Genomic DNA, 20,297 nt, shown 5'->3' with positions numbered 1-20,297 from the left:
CCTCACAAGAGGCTGAGCTGGCTTCCTCACTTTCCATTTTGGTGGAACTCTTACCGCCACTACACTTCTCCGGTGTGGTTACAATTTGTGAAAGGCTGTCTAGGATTGTGATTGGTGGATAACCTCTGTGCACATGTTGTCAGGCAATTGGGACATGATTAGACTTTGGGCTGACAGAGAAGAGAGTGAGATTCTGCATTTGTAAAACGTTACAACAAAACCTGGATTCATGCGATACAGGCATTTTTCATATCGCACTAAAACAAACTTGAATATATCAAATACTTCACAGAGTTCAGCGTGTCAAATCAGAGGGCCTGTTGTCCGGACCTCTGGCAGTCTCTATGGGGGTGCCACAGGGTTCAATTCTCGGGCCGACTCTTTTCTCTGTATACATCAATGATGTCGCTCTTGCTGCTGGTGTTTCTCTGATCCACCTCTACGCAGACGACACCATTCTGTATACTTCTGGCCCTTCGTTGGACACTGTGTTAACTAACCTCCAGACGAGCTTCAATGCCATACAACACTCCTTCCGTGGCCTCCAACTGCTCTTAAATGCAAGTAAAACTAAATGCATGCTCTTCAACCGATCGCTGCCCACACCTGCCCGCCCGTCTAGCGTCACTACTCTGGACGGTTCCGACTTAGAATATGTGGACAACTACAAATACCTAGGTGTCTGGTTAGACTGTAAACTCTCCTTCCAGACCCACATTAAGCATCTCCAATCCAAAGTTAAATCTAGAATCGGCTTCCTATTTCGCAACAAAGCATCCTTCACTCATGTTGCCAAAAATACCTTCGAAAGTCTGACTATCCTACCGATCCGTGACTTTGGCTATGTCATTTACAAAATAGCCTCCAAAACTCTACTCAGCAAATTGGATGCAGTCTATCACAGTGCCATCCGTTTTGTAACCAAAGCCCCATATACTACCCACCACTGCAACCTGTATGCTCTCGTTGGCTGGCCCTCGCTTCATATTCGTTGCCAAACCCACTGGCTCCAGGTCATCTATAAGTCTTTGCTAGGTAAAGCACCGCCTTATCTCAGCTCACTGGTCACCATAGCAGCACCCACCCGTAGCACGCGCTCCAGCAGGTATATTTCACTGGTCACCCCCAAAGCCAATTCCTCCTTTGGCCACCTTTACTTCCAGTTCTCTGCTGGCAATGACTGGAACGAATTGAAAAAATAAAACAACTTTAAGAACCAGCTGTCAGAGCAGCTCACAGATCACTGCACCTGTATATAGCCCATCTGTAAATAGGCCATCCAACCACCCCATCCCCATACTGTTATTGTTATAATTTTTTTGCTCCTTTGCACCACAGTATCTCTACTTGCACATTCATCTTCTGCACATCTATCACTCCAGTGTTTAATTGCTAAATTGTAATTATTTCGCCACTATGGCCTATTTATTGCCTTACCTCATTTGCACACACCATATATAGACAGTTTCTCTATTGTGTTATTGACTGTATGTTTGTTTATTCCATGTGTTGTTGTTTGTGTCGCACTGCTTTGCTTTATCTTGGCCAGGTTGCAGTTGTAAATGAGAACTTGTTCTCAACTAGCCTACCTGGTTAAATATATGATTTTTTTATTTTTATTTTTTTATGTAAATATATTAAAAAAAACTTGATCGCCCTAACTAGAATCTGAAGTCAAATGTCTACTGATGATCTGGTGTTTCTGTCCACAACCAAGGAGGGCCTACAGCAGCACCTAGATCTTCTGCACATATTCTGTCAGACCTGGGCCCTGATGGTAAATCTCATTAACCTCTCCAGCGTCCCGTCCCGTCTGCGGGATCAAAATCCAGGGAAAACTCCTAGCGACATTAGCATAACGAAATTTAATATATATATTTTTTCAAATATAGGACTGTCTCATATCGTTTTATAGATACACCTCTCCTAAATCGACCCACGTCGTCCGATTTCAAAAAGGTTTTACAGGAAAAGCAAATCATTAGATTATGTTAGAGGAGTCCATCGTAAAAGCAGCAACATAGCCATTTTCCGACCAACCACATGCATCACAAATAACCAAAAAACAGCTAAATGCAGCACTAACCTTTTACAAACTTCATCAGATGACACACCTAGGACATCATGTTACACAATGCATGCAATCTTTTGTTCAATAAAGTTCATATTTATATATGAAAACAGCATTTTACATCGGCGTCTGACGTTGACTAACTATTTTCCCGTCAAATGCATCCAGGGAAACAGTGCTACAATTTACTGAATTACTATTCGAAAACATTTTAAAAAATGTAATATTGTCATTCTAAGATTTATAGATGAGTATCTCTTGAAAGCACCTGTCATACCAGATTTAAAAATAACTTTACTGGGTAATCACACTTAGCGATAAAAGGGGATGCGATACTCAGAAAATTAGCTAGTAAACCGAGCTCGGCGCCATCTTGGAACAATCGCATATCACATCTAATCTTGTATAATATTGTCAATAATCGCTTACCTTTAGTTGTCTTCATCAGAAAGCACTTCCAGGAATCCCAGGTCCACAACAGATGTATTTTCGGTCGAAAAAGTCATCCTTTATGTTCCATTAGCTTGCTGTTGTTAGCGCGTCTGAATGCTGTATCCAAATGCTCTGCCGGTCGCGGGACAGCCGTTTCGAAATATATTTTTTTTTTCCCATTTAGGTTCGTTCAAACATGTCAAACGTTGTATAACATAAATCTTCAGGGCCTGTTTCAACAAGAGAGCCAATAAGATTCGAGGGGGACGATTGTATTGTGTTTCAAAACGTTTCCAAAGGTGGGGGTAGACAGGGCCGCCAGCGTCATAATGGTGATGGCCCTCCCCCTGTGACCAATTTCCAACGCGTCTCATTCACTGAGTTGACAGTAGAAGGCTCAAAACACTTTGTAAAGACTGGCGACACCTTGTGGAAGCAATAGGAAGTGCTCAATGAACGATAGCTCACGGTGTGATTAATAGGCAACGACGTGAAGTTGAGTCCACAATTCAGAATTCCACTTCCTGTTTCAATCGGTCTCGGGGTTTTGACTGCCATATGAGTTCTGTTATACTCACAGACACCATTCAAACCGTTTTAGAAACTTTAGGGTGTTTTCTATCCACAGGTATTAATTATATGCATATCCTAGCTTCTGAGTTTGATTAGTAGGCCGTTGAAAATGGGCACAAATTTTTTCCAAAATGCGCTGTGGCGCCCCCTATCCTAGGGTAACGTCAAGAGAAAAATAATGGTGTTCCAAAAAAGGTCCAGTTTCCAGGACCACAAAAAGCTGTGGACGATCTGAGAGACAAGGCAAGAAGAGCCTTATACGCCATCAAAAGCAACAAAATGACATACCAATTAGGATCTGGCTTAAAATAGGATCTGGCTTAAAATACTTGAATCAGTTATAGAACCCGTTGCACTTTAATGGTTGTGATATCTGGGGTCCGCTCACCAACCAAGAATTCACAAAAATGGGACAAACACCAAATTGAGGCTGCACACAGAATTCTGCAAAAAACATCCTCCTTGTACAACATAAAAACACCAAATAATGTATGCAGAGCAGAATTAGGCAGATAAAAAAAATAAGAGTAGATAAATTCTACAACCACCTAAAAGGAAGCAATTCCCTAACCTTCCATAACAAAGCCATCCCTACAGAGATGAAACTGGAGAGAAGTCCCCAAAGCAAGCTGGTCCTGGGGCTCTGTTCACAAACAGACCCCCAAAACAGCAATACAATTACAGTGCATTCGGAAAGTATTCAGCCCCTTCTCTTTCTCACGTTACAGCTGTATTCTAAAATTGATTAAATCTACACACACACACACACACACAATACTCCATTATAACAAAGCAAAAACCGGTTTGACATTTTTGCACATTTATTAAAAATAAACAAATACATTTACATAAGTATTCAGACCCTTTGCTATGAGACAACAAATTGAGCTCAGCTGCATCCTGTTTCCATTGATCATCCTTGAGATGTTTCTACAACTTGGGAGTCCAACTGTGGTAAATTCAATTGATTGGACATGATTTGGAAAGGTACACACCTTTCTATATAAGGTCCCAAAGTTGACAGTGAATGTCAGAGCAAAAACTAAGCCAAGAGGTCGAAGGAATTGTCCGTAGAGCTCCGAGATAGGATTAAGTCGAGGCACAAATCTGGTGAAGGGTACCAAAAAATGTTGCAGCATTGAAGGTCCCCAAGAACAGTGGCTGGCTGCCCGACCAAACTGAGCAATCAGTGGATAAGGGCCTTGGTCAGGGATGTGACCAAGAACCCAAAGGTCAATGACAGAGCTCCAGAGTTCCTCTGTGGAAATGGGAGAACGTTCTTGAACAGTGGTTCCCAAACTTCTTATAGTCCCATACCCCTTCAAACATTCAACCTCCAGCTGCGTACCCCCTCTAACACCAGGGTCAGCGCACTCTCAAATAATGTTTTTTTGACATCATTGTAAGCCTGCCACACACACACACACACACACACACACACACACACACACTATACAATACATTTATTAAACATAAAAATGAGTGTGAGTTGTCACAACCCAGCTCATGGGAAGTGACAAAGAGCTCTTACAGAACCAGGGCACAAATAACAATATACTAATAATCAATAATTTCTCTTTATTTAGCCATCTTACATATAAAACCTTATTTGTTCATCAAAAATGGTGAATAACTCACCACGGGTTAATGAGAAGTGTGTGCTTGAACGGATGCACATAACTCTGCAATGTTAGGTTGTATTGGAGAGAGTCTGAGTCTTAAATAATTTTCCACACACAATCTGTGCCTGTATTTAGTTGTCATGCTAGTGAGGGCCAAGAATCCACTCTCACATAGGTACGTGGTTGTAAAGGGCATCAGTGTCTTAACAGCAAGATTTGCCAAGGCAAGATACTCTGAGCGCAACCCAATCCAGAAATCTGTCAGTGGCTTCTGATTAAATAAAATTCACAGAACCGCTTGTTGCAATTTCGATAAGGCTCTCTTGTTCAGATATCGGTAAGTGAACTGGAAGCAGGGCATGAAAGGGATAACGAATCTAGTTGTTTGTGTCATCCATTTCAGGAAAGTACCTGCGTAATTGCGCACCCAACTCACTCAGGTGCTTCACTATATCACATTTGACATTGTCCGTAAGCTTGAGTTCATTTGCACACAAAAAAAGAAATCATACAATGATGGAAAGACCTGTGTCCTTGTTAATGCAGACAGAAGAGCACCAACTTCTTAATCATAGCCTCAATTTTGTCCGACACATTGAATATAGCTGTCCCTGTAATCCTAGATTCAGATCATTCAGGAGAGAAAAAACATCCCCCAGATAGGCCAGTCGTGTGAGAAACGTATCATCATGCAAGCGGTAAGACAAGTGAAAATTATGGTCAGTAAAGAAAATCTAGCTCGTCTCTCAATTCAAAAAAATCAGTCAATACTCTGCCCCTTGATAACCAGCACACTTCTGTATGTTGTAAAAGCGTTACATGGTCGCTGCCCATATCATTGCATAGCGCAGAAAATACACAAGAGTTCAAGGACCTTGCATTAAAACAACAATCGCATAGGGGGCAGTATTGTCACTTTCGGAAAAAATACGTGCCCATATTAAACTGCCTCCTACTCAAACTCAGAAGCTAGGATATGGATATTATTATTATTATTTTCATTTTCGGATGAAAAGCGTGCCCAGAGTAAACTGCCTAATACTCGGGCCCAGAGTCAAATATTTGCATATTATTAGTGGATTTGGATAGAAAACACTCTGAAGTTTCTAAAACTGTTTGAATGATGTCTGAGTATAACAGAACTCATATGGCAGGCAAAAACCTGACGAAAAATCCTACCAGGAAGTGGAGTTCTGATGCGTGGGCTCTTTTCAAGTCATTGCCTATCTAACACAAAGTGACGTAGTAATCATTGTGCACTTCCTAAGGCAACCACTAGATGTCAACAGTCTTTAGAAAGTTCTTTGAGGCGTCTACGATGAACAGAGACGGAACAAGGCGGCTGGGAAGTTGTAGACCCAGGGAAGGACATCAGTTCATTGGCGCGCATTCATGCGAGGGGTAGCTGTGTTCCAAAACGTTTTTCAAGACACTGGAACCGTCCGGTTGGAATATTACTGAATTTTCACATTCTAAAGGCCCTAAAGATTGATGCTTTACAACGTTTGACATGTTTGAACGAACCTAAATAGATTTTTTACTTTTCATCGTGAACTTTTGGGCGCGCTTCCTACATTTGGAGTAGCTGAACTGAACGCGTGAATAACAAGGAGCTATTTGGACATAAACTCCATAATTTATCAAACAAAACAACATTTATTGTGGACCTGGGATTCCTGGAAGTGCCTTCTGATGAAGATTATTAAAGGTAAGTGAATATTTCTAATGCCATTTAATATTTTAGATAACTCCAAAATGGCGGCTCTCTGTATTGCCTAGTGTATTTTTCTGAGCGCAGTACTCAGATTATTGTAAAGTGTGCTTTCCCAGTAAAGTTATTTTGAAATCTGTCAATGCGGTTACATAAAGGAGATGTTCATCTATAATTCTTCGAATGACAGTATATTATTTTATCAACGTTTATGACGAGTATTTTTGTAAATTGTAGTGCTGATTCACCGGCAGTATTTGAGGGAAAATATTTTCTGAACGTCACGCGCCAATGTAAAATGCTGTTTTTAGATATAAATATGAACTTTATCGAACAAAAAATGCATGTAGTGTAACATGATGTCCTAGGAGTGTCATCTGATAAAGATCGTCAAAGGTTAGTGCTTCATTTAGCTGTGTTTTGGGTATTTGTGATGCATGCTAGTTGCTTGGAAATGGCTGTGTGGTTATTTGATTCTATGTACTCTCCTAACATAATCTAATGTTTTGCTTTCGCTGTAAAGCCTTTTTGAAATCGGACAACGCGGTTTGATTCAGGAGAAGTGTATCTATAAAATGGTGTGAAATAGTCCTATGTTTGAGAAATTGAAATGATTAGATTTGTGGTTTTGTATCTGGCGCTCTGATTTTTCACTGGCTGTTGTCAAACTCAGTCCTGGTTACGGGATCGTTGTCGTAAGATTAACAAAGTTAACAATTTTTACTGTAAGTGTCCATAAAGTCTTTCAAGTAGTCAGGCATTCCCTTGACAGCAAGAGCCTCTCGGTGGTTGCTGCAGTGTACACAAGTGGCGTCGGGAGCAACTGCTTGCACGCGCATTACCACTCCACTATGTCTCCCTGTCATGGCTTTTGCATCTTCAGTACAGATACCAACATGAGCAGCAGCTACGTTTGGCTACATACAGACCATTAGTGGAATTCCCACGAGAGAGTAATAGTTAATGTGATTGGATTATTTAATTTTTTGACCATGCTACCTGTATTTGACATTGTGTTATTTCGCTGAACAGGATGGTTTAATTGTATTTTTGGCAGTGAAACGAGGCTACTCAGGCAAGAAAAAAACCTCACCCAAATGTATACCCCCGTTTGAAAATTAGATTAGATTTTTTTTATTATGTGAATCACATTTTTATTTGGTGTACCCCTGACGGCATTGCGCGTACCCCCAGTTTGGGAATACCTTTTCTTGAAGGACAACCATCTCCGTAGTGCTTCACAAATCAGGCCAGATGGAAACCACTCTGTAAAAAGCACAACAGCCCGCTTGGAGTTTGCCAAAAGGCACCTAAAGAACTCTCAGATTATGGAAAACAAGATTCTCTGGTCTCATGAAACCAAGATTAAAATCTTTGGCCTGAACTCCAAGAGTCAGGTCTGGAGAAAACCAGGCACCGCTCATCTCCTGAAAGATGGCAGTCGGAGGGTAGGGCTGCCGTCGTATCGGCTCTCAACCAACCATGTTATTTTCTTTCTTTTCGCGTTGTTCGTAACTTGTTTTGTACATAATGTTGCTGCTACCGTCTCTTATGACCAAAAATAACTTCTAGACATCAGAACTTGGATTACGCACCTCAAGTTGGACGAGGAGTTCGTCAATGAGTGAGACGCGAGGGATATAGTATGGACCCCCGACCAGGCCCAGATCCCCATGATTCGCTGGAAAAGGAAACAGATTTCGCGGATCATGTGACCAGTGGCTAATCTGCCCTTGCCTTCTGTAAGCTAACCTTCAATCATTGGAAAATAAATGAGACTAACTGAAAGCACGTATATCCTACCAACAGTACATTAAAACGGTATTATCTTATGTTTCACCGAGTCGTGGCTGAACGACGACATTAAGAACATACAGCTGGCGGGTTATACATTATCAGCAGGAGAGAACAGCAGCCTCCGGGAAGACACAGGCGGGGGCCTATGCGTTTATGTAAACAACAGCTGGTGCACGGAAGTCTCAAAGTTTTGCTCGCCTGAGGTAGAGTATCTCATGATAAGCTGAAGACCACACTATCTACCTAGAGAGTTCATTGGTATTTTTCGTAGATGTCTACATACCACCACAGACCGAGGCTGGCGCTAAAACTGCACTCAATGAGCTGTATTCCGCCATAAGCAAACAGGAAAATGCTAATGCAGAGGCGGCGCTGCTAGTGGATGGAGACTTTAATGCAGGGAAACTTAAATCAGTTTCACCTCATTTCTATCAGCATGTTAAAATGTACACCCAGAGGAAAAACAATTCTAGACCACCTTTACTCCACACACAGACACGTAGAAAGCCCTCCTTTGCCCTCCATTTGGCAAATCTGACCATAACTCTATCCTCCTGATTCCTGCTTATAAGCAAAAATTAAAGCAGGAAGCACCAGTGACTCGGTCAACAAAAAAAGTGGTCAGATGAAGCAGATGCTAAGCTACAGGACTGTTTTGCTAGCACAGACTGGAATATGCTCCGAGATGCTTCCGATGGCATTGAGGAGTAAAACACATCAGTCACTGGCTTCATCAATGAGCGCATCAAGGACGTCATCCCCACAATGACTGTACGTACACACCCCAAACAGAAGCCATGGATTACAGGCAGCATCCGCACTGAGCAAAAGGTTAGAGCTGCCGCTTTCAAAAGAGCAGTGACACGAGCCTACCAGACAAGCTAAACAAGTAACAACGAAATATGCATGAGAGCATCAGCTGTTCCGGACGACTGTGTGATCACGCTCTCCACAGCCGATGTAAGACCTTTAAACAGGTCAAATTTCACAGACGGATTACCAGGACGTGTACTCAGAGCATGCGCTGACCAACTGGCAAGTGTCTTCACTGACATTTTCAACCTCTCTCCGAGTCTGTAATACCAACACGTTTCAAGCAGACCACCATAGTCCCTGTGCCCAAGAACACTAAGGTAACCTGCCTAAATGACTACCGACCCGTAGCACTCACGTCTGTAGCAATGAAGTGCTTTGAAAAGCTGGTCATGGCTCACATCAACACCATCATCCCAGAAGCCCTAGACCCACTCCAATTTGCATACCGCAAATCCCCAGATGATGCAATCTCTATTGCACTCCACACTGCCCTTTCCCACCTGGACAAAAGGAACACCTATGTAAGAATGATATTCATTGACTACAGCTGAGCGTTCAACAACATAGTGCCCTCAAAGCACAATAACCTGTTGGGGCTAGGGGGCAGTATTTTCACGGCTGGATAAAAAAACGTACCCGATTTAATCTGGTTACTAATCCTACCCAGTAACTAGAATATGCATATACTTATTATATATGGATAGAAAACACCCTAATGTTTCTAAAACTGTTTGAATGGTGTCTGTGAGTATAACAGAACTCATTTGGCAGGCAAAACCCTGAGACATTTTCTGACAGGAAGTGGATACCTGATGTGTTGAATTACCTTTAAGCCTATACCATTGAAACACACAGGGGTTGATTAATGTTTTGGCACTTCCTATTGCTTCCACTAGATGTCACCAGCCTTTACAAAGTGTTTTGAGTCTTTTACTGTGAGATCTGACCGAACAAGAGCCATGGAACGGTGATGGCCGATTAGACTCTGGCGCGCGAGTTCATGTTGGGTACCCTCGTTCCAATACGTTATAAAAGAGAATGCATTCATCCACCTTGAATATTATTCATGTTCTGGTTAAAAAAGGCACTAATGATTTATGCTATACAACGTTTGACATGTTTGAACGAACGTAAATATATTTTTTCCCCTCGTTCATGACGAAAGTCCGGCTGGCTTAGATCATGTGCTAACAACACGGATCTTTTTGGATATAAATGATGAGCTTTTTTGAACAAAACTACATTCGTTATGGACCTGGGACTCCGGGAAGTGACATCTGATGAAGAGAATCAAAGGTAATGGATTATTTACATAGTATTTTCGATTTTAGTCTCTCCAACATGGCCGTTTGTCTGTATAGCAAAGCGTATTTTTCTGGGCGCAGTGCTCAGATTATTGCAAAGTGTGATTTCCCAGTAAGGTTATTTTTAAATCTGGCAAGTTGATTGCGTTCAAGAGATGTAAATCTATAATTCTTTAAATGACAATATAATATTTTACCAATGTTTTCTAATTTTAATTATTTAATTTGTGGTGCTGACTTGACTGCCGGTTATTGGAGGGAAACGATTTCCTCAACATCAATGCCATAGTAAAATGCTGTTTTTGGATATAAATATGAACTTGATAGAACTAAAAATGCATTGTCTAACATAATGTCCTAGGAGTGTCATCTGATGGAGATTGTAAAAGGTTAGTGCATCATTTTAGCTGGTTTTATGGTTTTGGTGACCCTGTCTTTGAATTGACAAAACATTACACACAGCTATTGTCAATGTACTCTCCTAACATAATCTAACTTTATGCTTTCGCCGTAAAACCTTTTTGAAATCGGACAACGTGGTTAGATTAAGGAGATGTTTATCTTTCAAAGGGTGTAAGATAGTTGTATGTTTGAAAAATTTGAATTTGGACATTTATTTGGTTTCAAATTTGCCGCTCTTGAAATGCACCTGCTGTTGATAGGGTGCACCACGGGTGGCACGCTAGCGTCCCACATAGCCCCAAGAAGTTAAGCTAAGGACCCTGGGACTAAACACCTCCCTCTGCAACTGGATCCTGGACTTCCTGACTGGCCGCCCCCAGGTGGTGAAGGTAGGTAACAACACATCTGCCACGCTGATCCTCAACACAGGGGCCCCTCAGGGGTGCGTGCTCAGTCCCCTCCTGTACTCCCTGTTCACTCATGACTGTACGGCCAGGCACAACTCCAACACCATCATTAAGTTTGCCGATGACAACAGTGGTAGGCCTAATCACCGACGAGACAGCCTATAGGGAGGTGGTCAGACCTGACCATGTGGTGCAAGGAAAACAAACTCTCCTTCAACGTGATCAAGACAAAGGAGATGATTGTGGACTACAGGAAAAGGAGGAACGAGTACGCCCCCATTCTCATCGACAGGGCTGTAGTGGAGCAGGTTGAGAGCTTCAAGTTCCTTGGCGTCCACATCATCAAACTAACATGGTCCAAGCACACCAAGACAGTCGTTTAGAGGGCACGACAAAACCTATTCCCCCTCAGGAGACTGAAAAGATTTGGCATGGCATCCTCAAAAGGTTTAACAGCTGCACCATCGAGAGCATCCTGACAGGTTGCATCACTGCCTGGAATGGCAACTGCTCAGCCTCCGACCGCAAGGCACTACAGAGGGTAGTGCGTACGGCCCAGTACATCACCAAGCTTTCTGCCATCCAGGACTTCCATACCAGGCGGTGTCAGAGAAAGGCCCTAAAAATTGTCAAAGACCACAACCACCCTAGTCAGACTGTTCTCTCTGCAACCGCATGGCAAGCGGTACCGGAGCGCCAAGTCTAGGTCTAAGAGGCTTCTAAACAGCTTCTACCCCCAAGCCACAAGACTCCTGAACAGCTAATCAAATGGCTACCCAGACTATTTGCATTTCCCCTCCCCCACGCTGCTGCTACTACTACTGTCTGTTATTATCTATGCTTAGACATTTTGATGACTCTACCTACATGTACATAATTACCTCGACACTGGTGCCCCCGCACATTGACACATTGTACCGGTACCCCTGTATATAGCCCCGCAATTGTTATTTATTGCTGCTCTTTAATGCTTTTTTAAAGGTTTTTATTAACTGCATTGTTGGTTAAGGGCTTGTAAGTAAGTATTTCACTGTAAGGTCTACACCTGTTATATTCAGCATTTCACTGTAAGGTCTACACCTGTTATATTCGGCGCATGTGACAAATAAAATTAGATTTCAATGCCATCCCTACGGATGGTGGCAGCATCATGCTGTGGGGATCTATTTCAGAGGCAGGGACTGGGAGACTAGTCAGGATTGAGGGAAAGATGAATGGAGCAATGTACATTGAGATCCTTAATGAAAACCTTCTCCAGAGCGCTCAGGACCTCAGACTGGGGTGAAGGTTCACCTTCCAACAGGACAACGACCCTAAGCACACAGTCAAGACAACACATGAGCGGCTTTGGGACAAGTCTTTGAATGTCCTTGAGTGGCCCAGCCAGAGCCCGTACTTGAACCCGATCAAACATCTCTGGAGAGACCTGAAAATAGCAGTGCAGTGACATTCCTCATCCAACCTGACAGAGCTTGAGAGGATCTGCAGAGAAGAATGGGAGAAACTCCCCAAATACAGGTGTGCCAAGCTTGAAGCGTCTCGAGGCTGTAATCGCTGCCAAATAATTACTTGACACATTGGGAAAAAATTAACAAAAAAACCTGCGTAAACTACAATGCTATTTGGCCATAAACAGAGAGTACACAGACTCAGTGTACAGACTCAGTGAGCATAGCCTTTGTTATTGAGAGGCCGCTGTAGGCAGACCTGGCTCTCAAGACAAGACAGATTCAAGATTCGTGACCTGTTGCCACAAGAAAAGGGCAACCAGTGAAGAACAAATGCCATTGTAAATACAACCCATATGCATTTCCCTTTTGTACTTTAACACATTGCACATTGTTACAACACTGCATATAGCCATAATATGACGTTTGAAATGTCTCTATACCTTTGGTACTTCTGTGAGTGTAATGTTTACTATACATTTTTTATTGCTTATTATCTATTTCATTTGCTTTGGCAATGTAAACATTTGTAAATAAATGCAAATAAAGCCATTTGAATTGAAATGAGACACAGGAGAGAGAGAAATAGAAAAGGAAGGAGACAAGGCAGGAAGCTTGAACAACTGTTCCACAGAAAAAGAGAGATAACAGAGAGAGAAGGGAGGCAGCTCTTTACCCATCTTTTGGTGAAGAGAGGGTGTGCGAAGATAACAAAGAGGAGGACAACAGAGAGAGGGTGAATGTTGGCAGCTCCTTACCCGTCCTTGGTGGTATCAGCTACACCTGCGATGAGCTGGACAGTTTTGGGGTTGTGGTGGATCTGTGTGTGCAGGCCCAGGTATTTCTGCACAAAGTCCCCCGGGGTCATCAACTTCTCGCCATCTGCATCCACCACACTGGCATGCTGGAGGGGTTATGACAGACAGAGTCCCACTGGGTTCCTTCCTTGTACTGTTATAACAATCATAACCCTGAGAATTATCAACTCCTCTGTCATGCTTAGAAGGGTTACGACAGAATCCCACATCACGTCATTTTGAGTTTCCTGCTAAACACTGACATGTTGAGGGGGGTTAGGACAGGATGCATACAGGTGGAGTTTGGGTTCCTGACTCTTATCCACCACACTGGCACGCTAAGGTGGTTCTAAATGTGACTATAATGTGGCTCTTACTTCTTCCCGGGTAGACACACACGATAAGGGCATTGATTTTGTTAAGGCCTCACACTCTTGCAGTATAACCTGTGCACTGTGTGTAGACACTGTGTGAACAACTGGAAAGCCTATATACATAAGATATGCTCAATCAATGAGCATCACTCTCCAAATATAACTACGTATGACAATAGACACAGGAAGTAGTTTGTGGGTGCTGCGATTTTTTCTTGCCCCTGTCTATATCAGACCACTAACACAGGACTAGTAAAGGCCCAGTGCACTACTTTTGTGAAAATAATTTAAACTAAATGTGAGTGTTTACCAGCATGTGACTTGAGTTTGATAATTATCTGTACAAAACAGTTAATATGAAAATACTTGTGGAATATAAAAATACTTCCTTGAAATGTTTTCCAGTCTCTTGAAATACTTTGCAAATGCAACTTTTTCTACATGAAAATGACCATTTCAGTTTCTTTTACATTTTAGTAGATGCTCTTATCCAGAGCAAATAACAGTAGTGAGTGTATACATTTTCATACTGGCCCCCCATTGGAATCGAACCCACAACCCTAGCATTGCAAGCGCTATGCTCAACCAACTGAGCCACATCACCACAAACCACTTGATGTCTCAATGTACTAAATGTTTTTCCATCATGGTGATGAAAAGTCTACAGGTACAAACCTAGATGACCTGCCTATGTACAATACAGTAATATTCATTTACATTAAGTGGTTTGGAAGGAGGGTAAATTAATACTGTACAAAGTGGTTGTTTTTCATGTTATTTGATCAAGAATATTTCATTTGATATAAATGTTTGAGGACAGGGTTTTCTGGATTCCATTAGAATGACAGAATCACAGAGAAAGGGACATAGCAACAACTCTTACAATTCCAACTATTGAATCCTGTAAGTTACTGTTCTTCATTATACAACCACCTTTTTGCCAAAGCGGAGATTGAATGATTTTTTGCCGCGCAACAGATATCTATATTGGTCCGCTAATACTAGTAAAGGTCCAGTGCACCACTTTTTTAATACAGCTAATTTTTTTTATTCTGATTTTTCAGGGGGTGCTTCAGCACCCTCAGCACACCTACCCGCAGTTATGCATATGACTTGACATGTCCGACTGACAACTAAAAGGTGAACTAGCCTATTTACAAGGATTCCGATTCCTTAGAGGAATAAGAACTTTGCAGAAAGTATTTTGTGTAAGGTCTCTTTACCTAACCTTTCATTTTAGTAATTTAGCAGACACTCTTATCCAGAGCGACTTACAGGAGCAATTAGGGTTAAAACCTAGCTCAAGGGCACACTGACCAATTTTTCATCTAGTTGGCTCGGACTAGCTGTTGCCCCAGCTTTGTGAGCTAAGCCATCTTAGGCTTTATGTTATGTTTTCAGTAGCTCTATTAGCCCATACGAGGCACTGACTGCTGTTTCATCCACAGAGCCATGAATGATCAAGCACAACAGTGTGCAATTGTGAATACACTTTAGAAGAGCCCTTATTTATGTTCAACATGGAACTCACAGCTTCAGCGGGTTCTGAGAAATGCTGAATACTGTACAATCTTTCAACAATGTTTTGACTAATACATGACCTCTAAACTCTTACATGACATACAGTATGTAAAATGTGTATAACCCCCCTTTGTATAGCCTAATGTACCATCTGCTGACTGACCAGGTGAAAGCTATGATTTCTTATTGATGTCACTTGTTAAATCCACTTCAATCAGTGTAGATGAAGGAGAGGAGACAGGTTAAAGAAGGATTTGTAAGCCTTAAGACATTGTGTATGTGTGCCATTCAGAAGGTGAATGGGCAAGACAAAATATTTAAGTGCCTTTGAACAGGGTATGGTAGTAGGTGCCAGGCGCAATGGTTTGTGTGTGTCAAGAATTGCAATGCTACTGGGTTTTTCACAGTCAACAGTTTCCCGTGTGTATCAAGAATGGTTCACCACACAAAGGACATCCAGCCAAGTTGACACAACTATGGGTACCACTGGAGACCATTTGTAAGTCGCTCTGGATAAGAGCGTCTGCTAAATGACTTAAATGTTAAAAATGTTAAATGAGTCAAGATGTGCCAGTATCCCTGTGGAATTCTTTTGACACCTTGTAGAGTCCATGCCCCAATGAATTGAGCCTGTTCTGAGGGCAAAGTGGGTGCAACTCAATATTAGGAAGGTGTTCCTAATGTTTTGTACACACAGTGCATAGGTGCCCTGCCAGGGAGGGAAACAACAGGCAGAACTGACAGCCCTCCCATGACTCAATACCGACGATGACAAAGTGTGAACACACAGGCATTTAGCTTTGTAATTCAGCCGATAGATGCTTGCTTACTCCATCACAGAATGCCTGCCACATTCAAACACAGGCAAATGTCACATGACTCAAGCTATGGCAGAGGGATTTCTTGTGGCAAGGTTAACTGACACTGACGTTTGCTGCCAGCCGGGCACCCATGCCATGCCCATACATGAAACAGCCTGCCCTTCTCAGTGATTTAATGCATAGGGTGCATTCTACTCTATAGCCTCTTCTCCATGTAGAACAGATGAAGAGGAAACACTATTGAGATACACCATTCACCATTACTGTGTATGTTGTGTGTATTTTGGTATTTTATTAGGATTCCTATTAGCTGTTGCAAAAGCTGCAGCTACTCTTCTTAAGGTCCACACAAAACATTTAATAATACTGAACATTAATAGACAAGAACAGCTCAAGGACAGAACAACATAAAGTGTGTGGGTTGGTCTTTAAAGAGCATAGTGAGACAGCTCCCCACAAGATTCCCTCAAGCTAAATCATGACTTCAGTTGTTTCCCCAAGGAACTGAACTATAGTCCATTTCGCATCATCTTCCTGATGGTGATGGTTAGGATTTAGGGAGGGTAGCTGATTCCAAGCTGTGAATGTGAGTCACTTTGTATATAAACTGTGCATGTGCATAGTGATCATTTGAGGCTGGCTAAAGTTGAAGGCCAAAGAGTTGTTCTTACCTTCTGAAAGATAACCTTCAACTCGCTCGGGTCTGCCCGTTTGGTGGACTGCACCTGCCAAGCAATATGATAAAGATAAAAATGTTAAGGTAATGACCCGTTCTGCAGCAAAAACAAATACACAGCGTCTAGTGACATTTACATAATGTAAACTGTTAACTAACTAGCTGTTTGGTTTTGTAATCAATACTAGCTAGCTGACACTGAGATAAAGTGTGTCTCCTTGCAATTGGAAATTACAAATGAAAAGATTCCAAAAGCAAACAGAGGACTTGAAAGACTGCTATCCTACAAGACATATAATTATTGTCAAAACGAATGCTAATGCAAAGTATCACACCAACTGTTACTGCAGGTGAGTTGACCAGGAAATCCTGCTACTGCTAACTAGCTAGCTACTGGCTAGTTAGCTACAGTAACGTTACTCAAAAGACGAAGACACAAACCCTTCTTCAAATGACTCGTTAGGTTTAAAACAGCAAAGAGCAGAGCGGATAAGAGGGTATTTAGACACACAATGGTAGTTGAGTGATGTGGTTGTCATTATTGCACAATCTTGCGAGTTAGTAGATAGCTAGTATCGCAATGTTAATCAGATGTAGACGCTAGCCTTATCGCTAACTCCGCCTTGTGGATGTTCATTCAAGGCCAGAGACCGGGCGTTACCGCAGTGATGCAAGGAGCAATGAATGCCCTACACCCGCCAAAAACAGACTCAAATAATCCCTTAAACGATATAGTCATATACCCAATACAAAACAGATAAAACATGCAGACAACATTAAAAGCGATTTCTGAAACGTAAAGCAAGCGATGCCGAAGTCACCTTGACCGCCATGTTGGTTTTGACGTCACGTACAGTTAGCTAGCGCAGGCGCTTTCACTGCAGAATTCCAAATAAATAAAATGAAAAGCAAAGTCCGGTCTAATCTGAGACGATTGCATCAACCCCACTAGTCTAGTCTCGTGCGTGTCCTTCTGACTCTGTTCTAAACGTGGGTGGGTGTGTGTGTGTGTGTCTCTTCAGCTGTAGCGGTCGTGGTTCGAGCATTCCAAGGGTGATGTAAAGACACGTTTCTATTGCACAGTGTCTAAGCCTGAGTGAAAAGTGAAAACAGACTGCTAGCTATTCAGACCAATCGAATAATTAACCTGGCCACAAAAATACAGTTGCCTATTTGTGGGAGAACAAATATTGCATAGCATAACCGTGGGAAATAGAGGTACTGAGGGTGCTGCAGCACCCCCTGAAAAATCATTATAAAAAAAATATTATTAAGATTTTTGCACTGAGCCTTTAATTCTCCTGCAAACTACTTCCTATGTTGCATATACCAATATGCTACACATCATTCAACCATTGAATGACCTGTAGGGTCTCTCAGAGACTGAAACTAACTCAACCTGATTGACCAGAAAAAACCATGAAGCAGGAGCCTAAACCAATAACACACATCTTGTAATGTTATGTTATGCCTAACTGTGAAAACCATTTCAACTAAAGGTTATGTTGACTAGTTTATTGATAGGGCCTGAATTCAAATGGTACGTTTTCCTATCCCATTGTTCCCCAGGTTGAAATAGAAATTGGAAACCAAACCTATAAGCAATGTGTGTAAACTTCCCCCCTTTTCGAAGATCTGAAATCAGTTTAAAGCTGACACCCATTTGCCAAGCCCAGGCCAGAACACAGAGTATTACATTTACATTTAAGTCATTTAGCAGACGCTCTTATCCAGAGCGACTTACAAATTGGTGCATTCACCATATGATATGTGTGCCATAACTCTGCTGTAATCCAGTTAAGTGCAGAGGGCTTTAATGGGAACTGTCTCATGTGTAACGAGGAAAGAGGAGGAAAGAGGAGAATAGCCAACTGGGACACTATCTGCTCTGTCCTGTTTTTCTCTCTCTCAATTCAATTTCAATTTGAGGGGAAACATATGTTTACAGTGGCACAGAAAGTGAAATAGATAATAAACAAAAGTCAAATTAACAATAAAAACAGTAAACATTACACTAACAAAAGTTCCAAAATATTTCAAATGTCATTGTGTCTATATACAGTGTTGAAATGATAAATAGTTAAAGTACAAAAGGGAAAATAAATAAACATAAATATAGGTTGTATTTATAATGGTGTTTGTTCTTCGCTGGTTGCCCTTTTCTTGTGGCAACAGGTCACCAATCTTGCTGCTGTGGTTGCACACTGTGGTATTTCACCCAATAGATATGGGAGTTTATCAAAATGTATTTGTAGGTCTGTGTAATCTGAGGGAAATATGTGTCTCTAATATGGTCATACATTTGGCAGGAGGTTAGGAAGTGCAGCTCAGTTTCCACCTCATTCTGCTGGCAGTATGCACATAGCCTGTCTTCTCTTAAGAGCAAGGTCTTCCCTTCGACAGCCTTCCTCAATAGCAAGGCTATGCTCACTGAGTCTGTACATAGTCAAAGATTTCCTTAATTTTGGGTCAGTCACAGTGGTCAGGTTTTCTGCCACCGTGTACTCTCTGTTTAGGGCCAAATAGCATTGTAGTTAGCTCTATTTTTTTGTAAATTCTTTCCAATGTGTCAAGTAATTTTCTTTTTGTTTTGTCATGATTTGGTTGGGTCTAATTGTGTTGCTGTCCTTGGGCTCTGTGGGTTCTGTTTGTGTTTGTCCATATCACCGGATTCCTACCGCAAACTCTGAACCCTTTCATCTGGATCATGGCAGCTAGCTAACCGCAACCCGGGTTGACTACTCATGGCTAACGTTTCTGTCCCGGAGCAAGCACCAACAGGCCTGGGGCTAGCCCATGCTAGACCCATCTCCCGGCTAGGGCTCCTGGGCTACTCCTAAAGCCCACTCCTCGGCTACAATATCCGGACCCCTTCTACTGCCGGTATGGGGCACGGAACCCTGCCGATCCTTCATGACTGGAATACCGACATAATCTGCCCGAGGATCCCAACAGGCCCCTCGGGGGCGACGTACCCTGAAGGCCCATTCTGCTAACCGCGGCCTGCTAGCTATCTATAGCATATTGGACTGTTATCTGATCCACCGGCCAGTTTCTTGGACCACTATGCCCATTTTGCCAATTGGACTTGGACCCCTCTGCTACTTGGAACCCTACTAATTCCACGAATGGTCTATCGACATCACCGCACGAGGAGGCAAAAACAGACTTTCCCCCATCGCGACATCCCTCTAAGGCCCTTATGCTAGCTTGCTAGCCCCGGCCTGCTAACTGCTAGCTTGCTAGCCCCGGCCTGCTAACTGTCTGAATCACCTTGTCCCCAGCTAGCCCAACCACTCACTGGACCCATACGATCACTTGGCTACGCATGCCTCTCCCTAATATCAATATGCCTTGTCCATTACTGTCCTGGTTAGTGATTACTGTCTTATTTAACTATAGCCCTGCTCAATATGCCTTAACTAACCATGTTGTTCCACCTCCAACATATGCGATGACATCACCTGGTTTAAACGTCTCTCTTCATTACTCAATGCCTAGGTTTACCAGCAATGTACTCTCTTC

At 42.3% G+C, this 20,297-nt stretch overlaps 1 protein-coding gene across 1 annotated transcript in view; it reads right to left on the bottom strand.

Moving 5' to 3' along the window:
• The window catches only part of slc25a12 (solute carrier family 25 member 12), a 40,633-nt gene extending 22,793 nt beyond the window's left edge, over positions 1-17,840 (bottom strand). Inside the window, exons 1-3 of the mRNA XM_014140890.2 lie at positions 17,594-17,840; positions 16,768-16,821; positions 13,342-13,487 (exon numbers count right to left, since the gene is read on the bottom strand). Of these exons, the coding sequence (XP_013996365.1) occupies positions 13,342-13,487; positions 16,768-16,821; positions 17,594-17,605 (212 nt within the window). The 5' untranslated portion in view covers positions 17,606-17,840. The remainder of the gene's footprint in view (positions 1-13,341; positions 13,488-16,767; positions 16,822-17,593) is intronic.
• Between the last annotated feature and the right edge of the window lie 2,457 nt (positions 17,841-20,297).

Source organism: Salmo salar, chromosome ssa14 (assembly GCF_905237065.1).
Source record: "Salmo salar chromosome ssa14, Ssal_v3.1, whole genome shotgun sequence".
In the NCBI taxonomy this organism is placed as follows: domain Eukaryota; kingdom Metazoa; phylum Chordata; class Actinopteri; order Salmoniformes; family Salmonidae; genus Salmo; species Salmo salar.
Note: the sequence above shows the minus strand (reverse complement) of the source record. Positions and strands in the feature narration are given on the sequence as shown.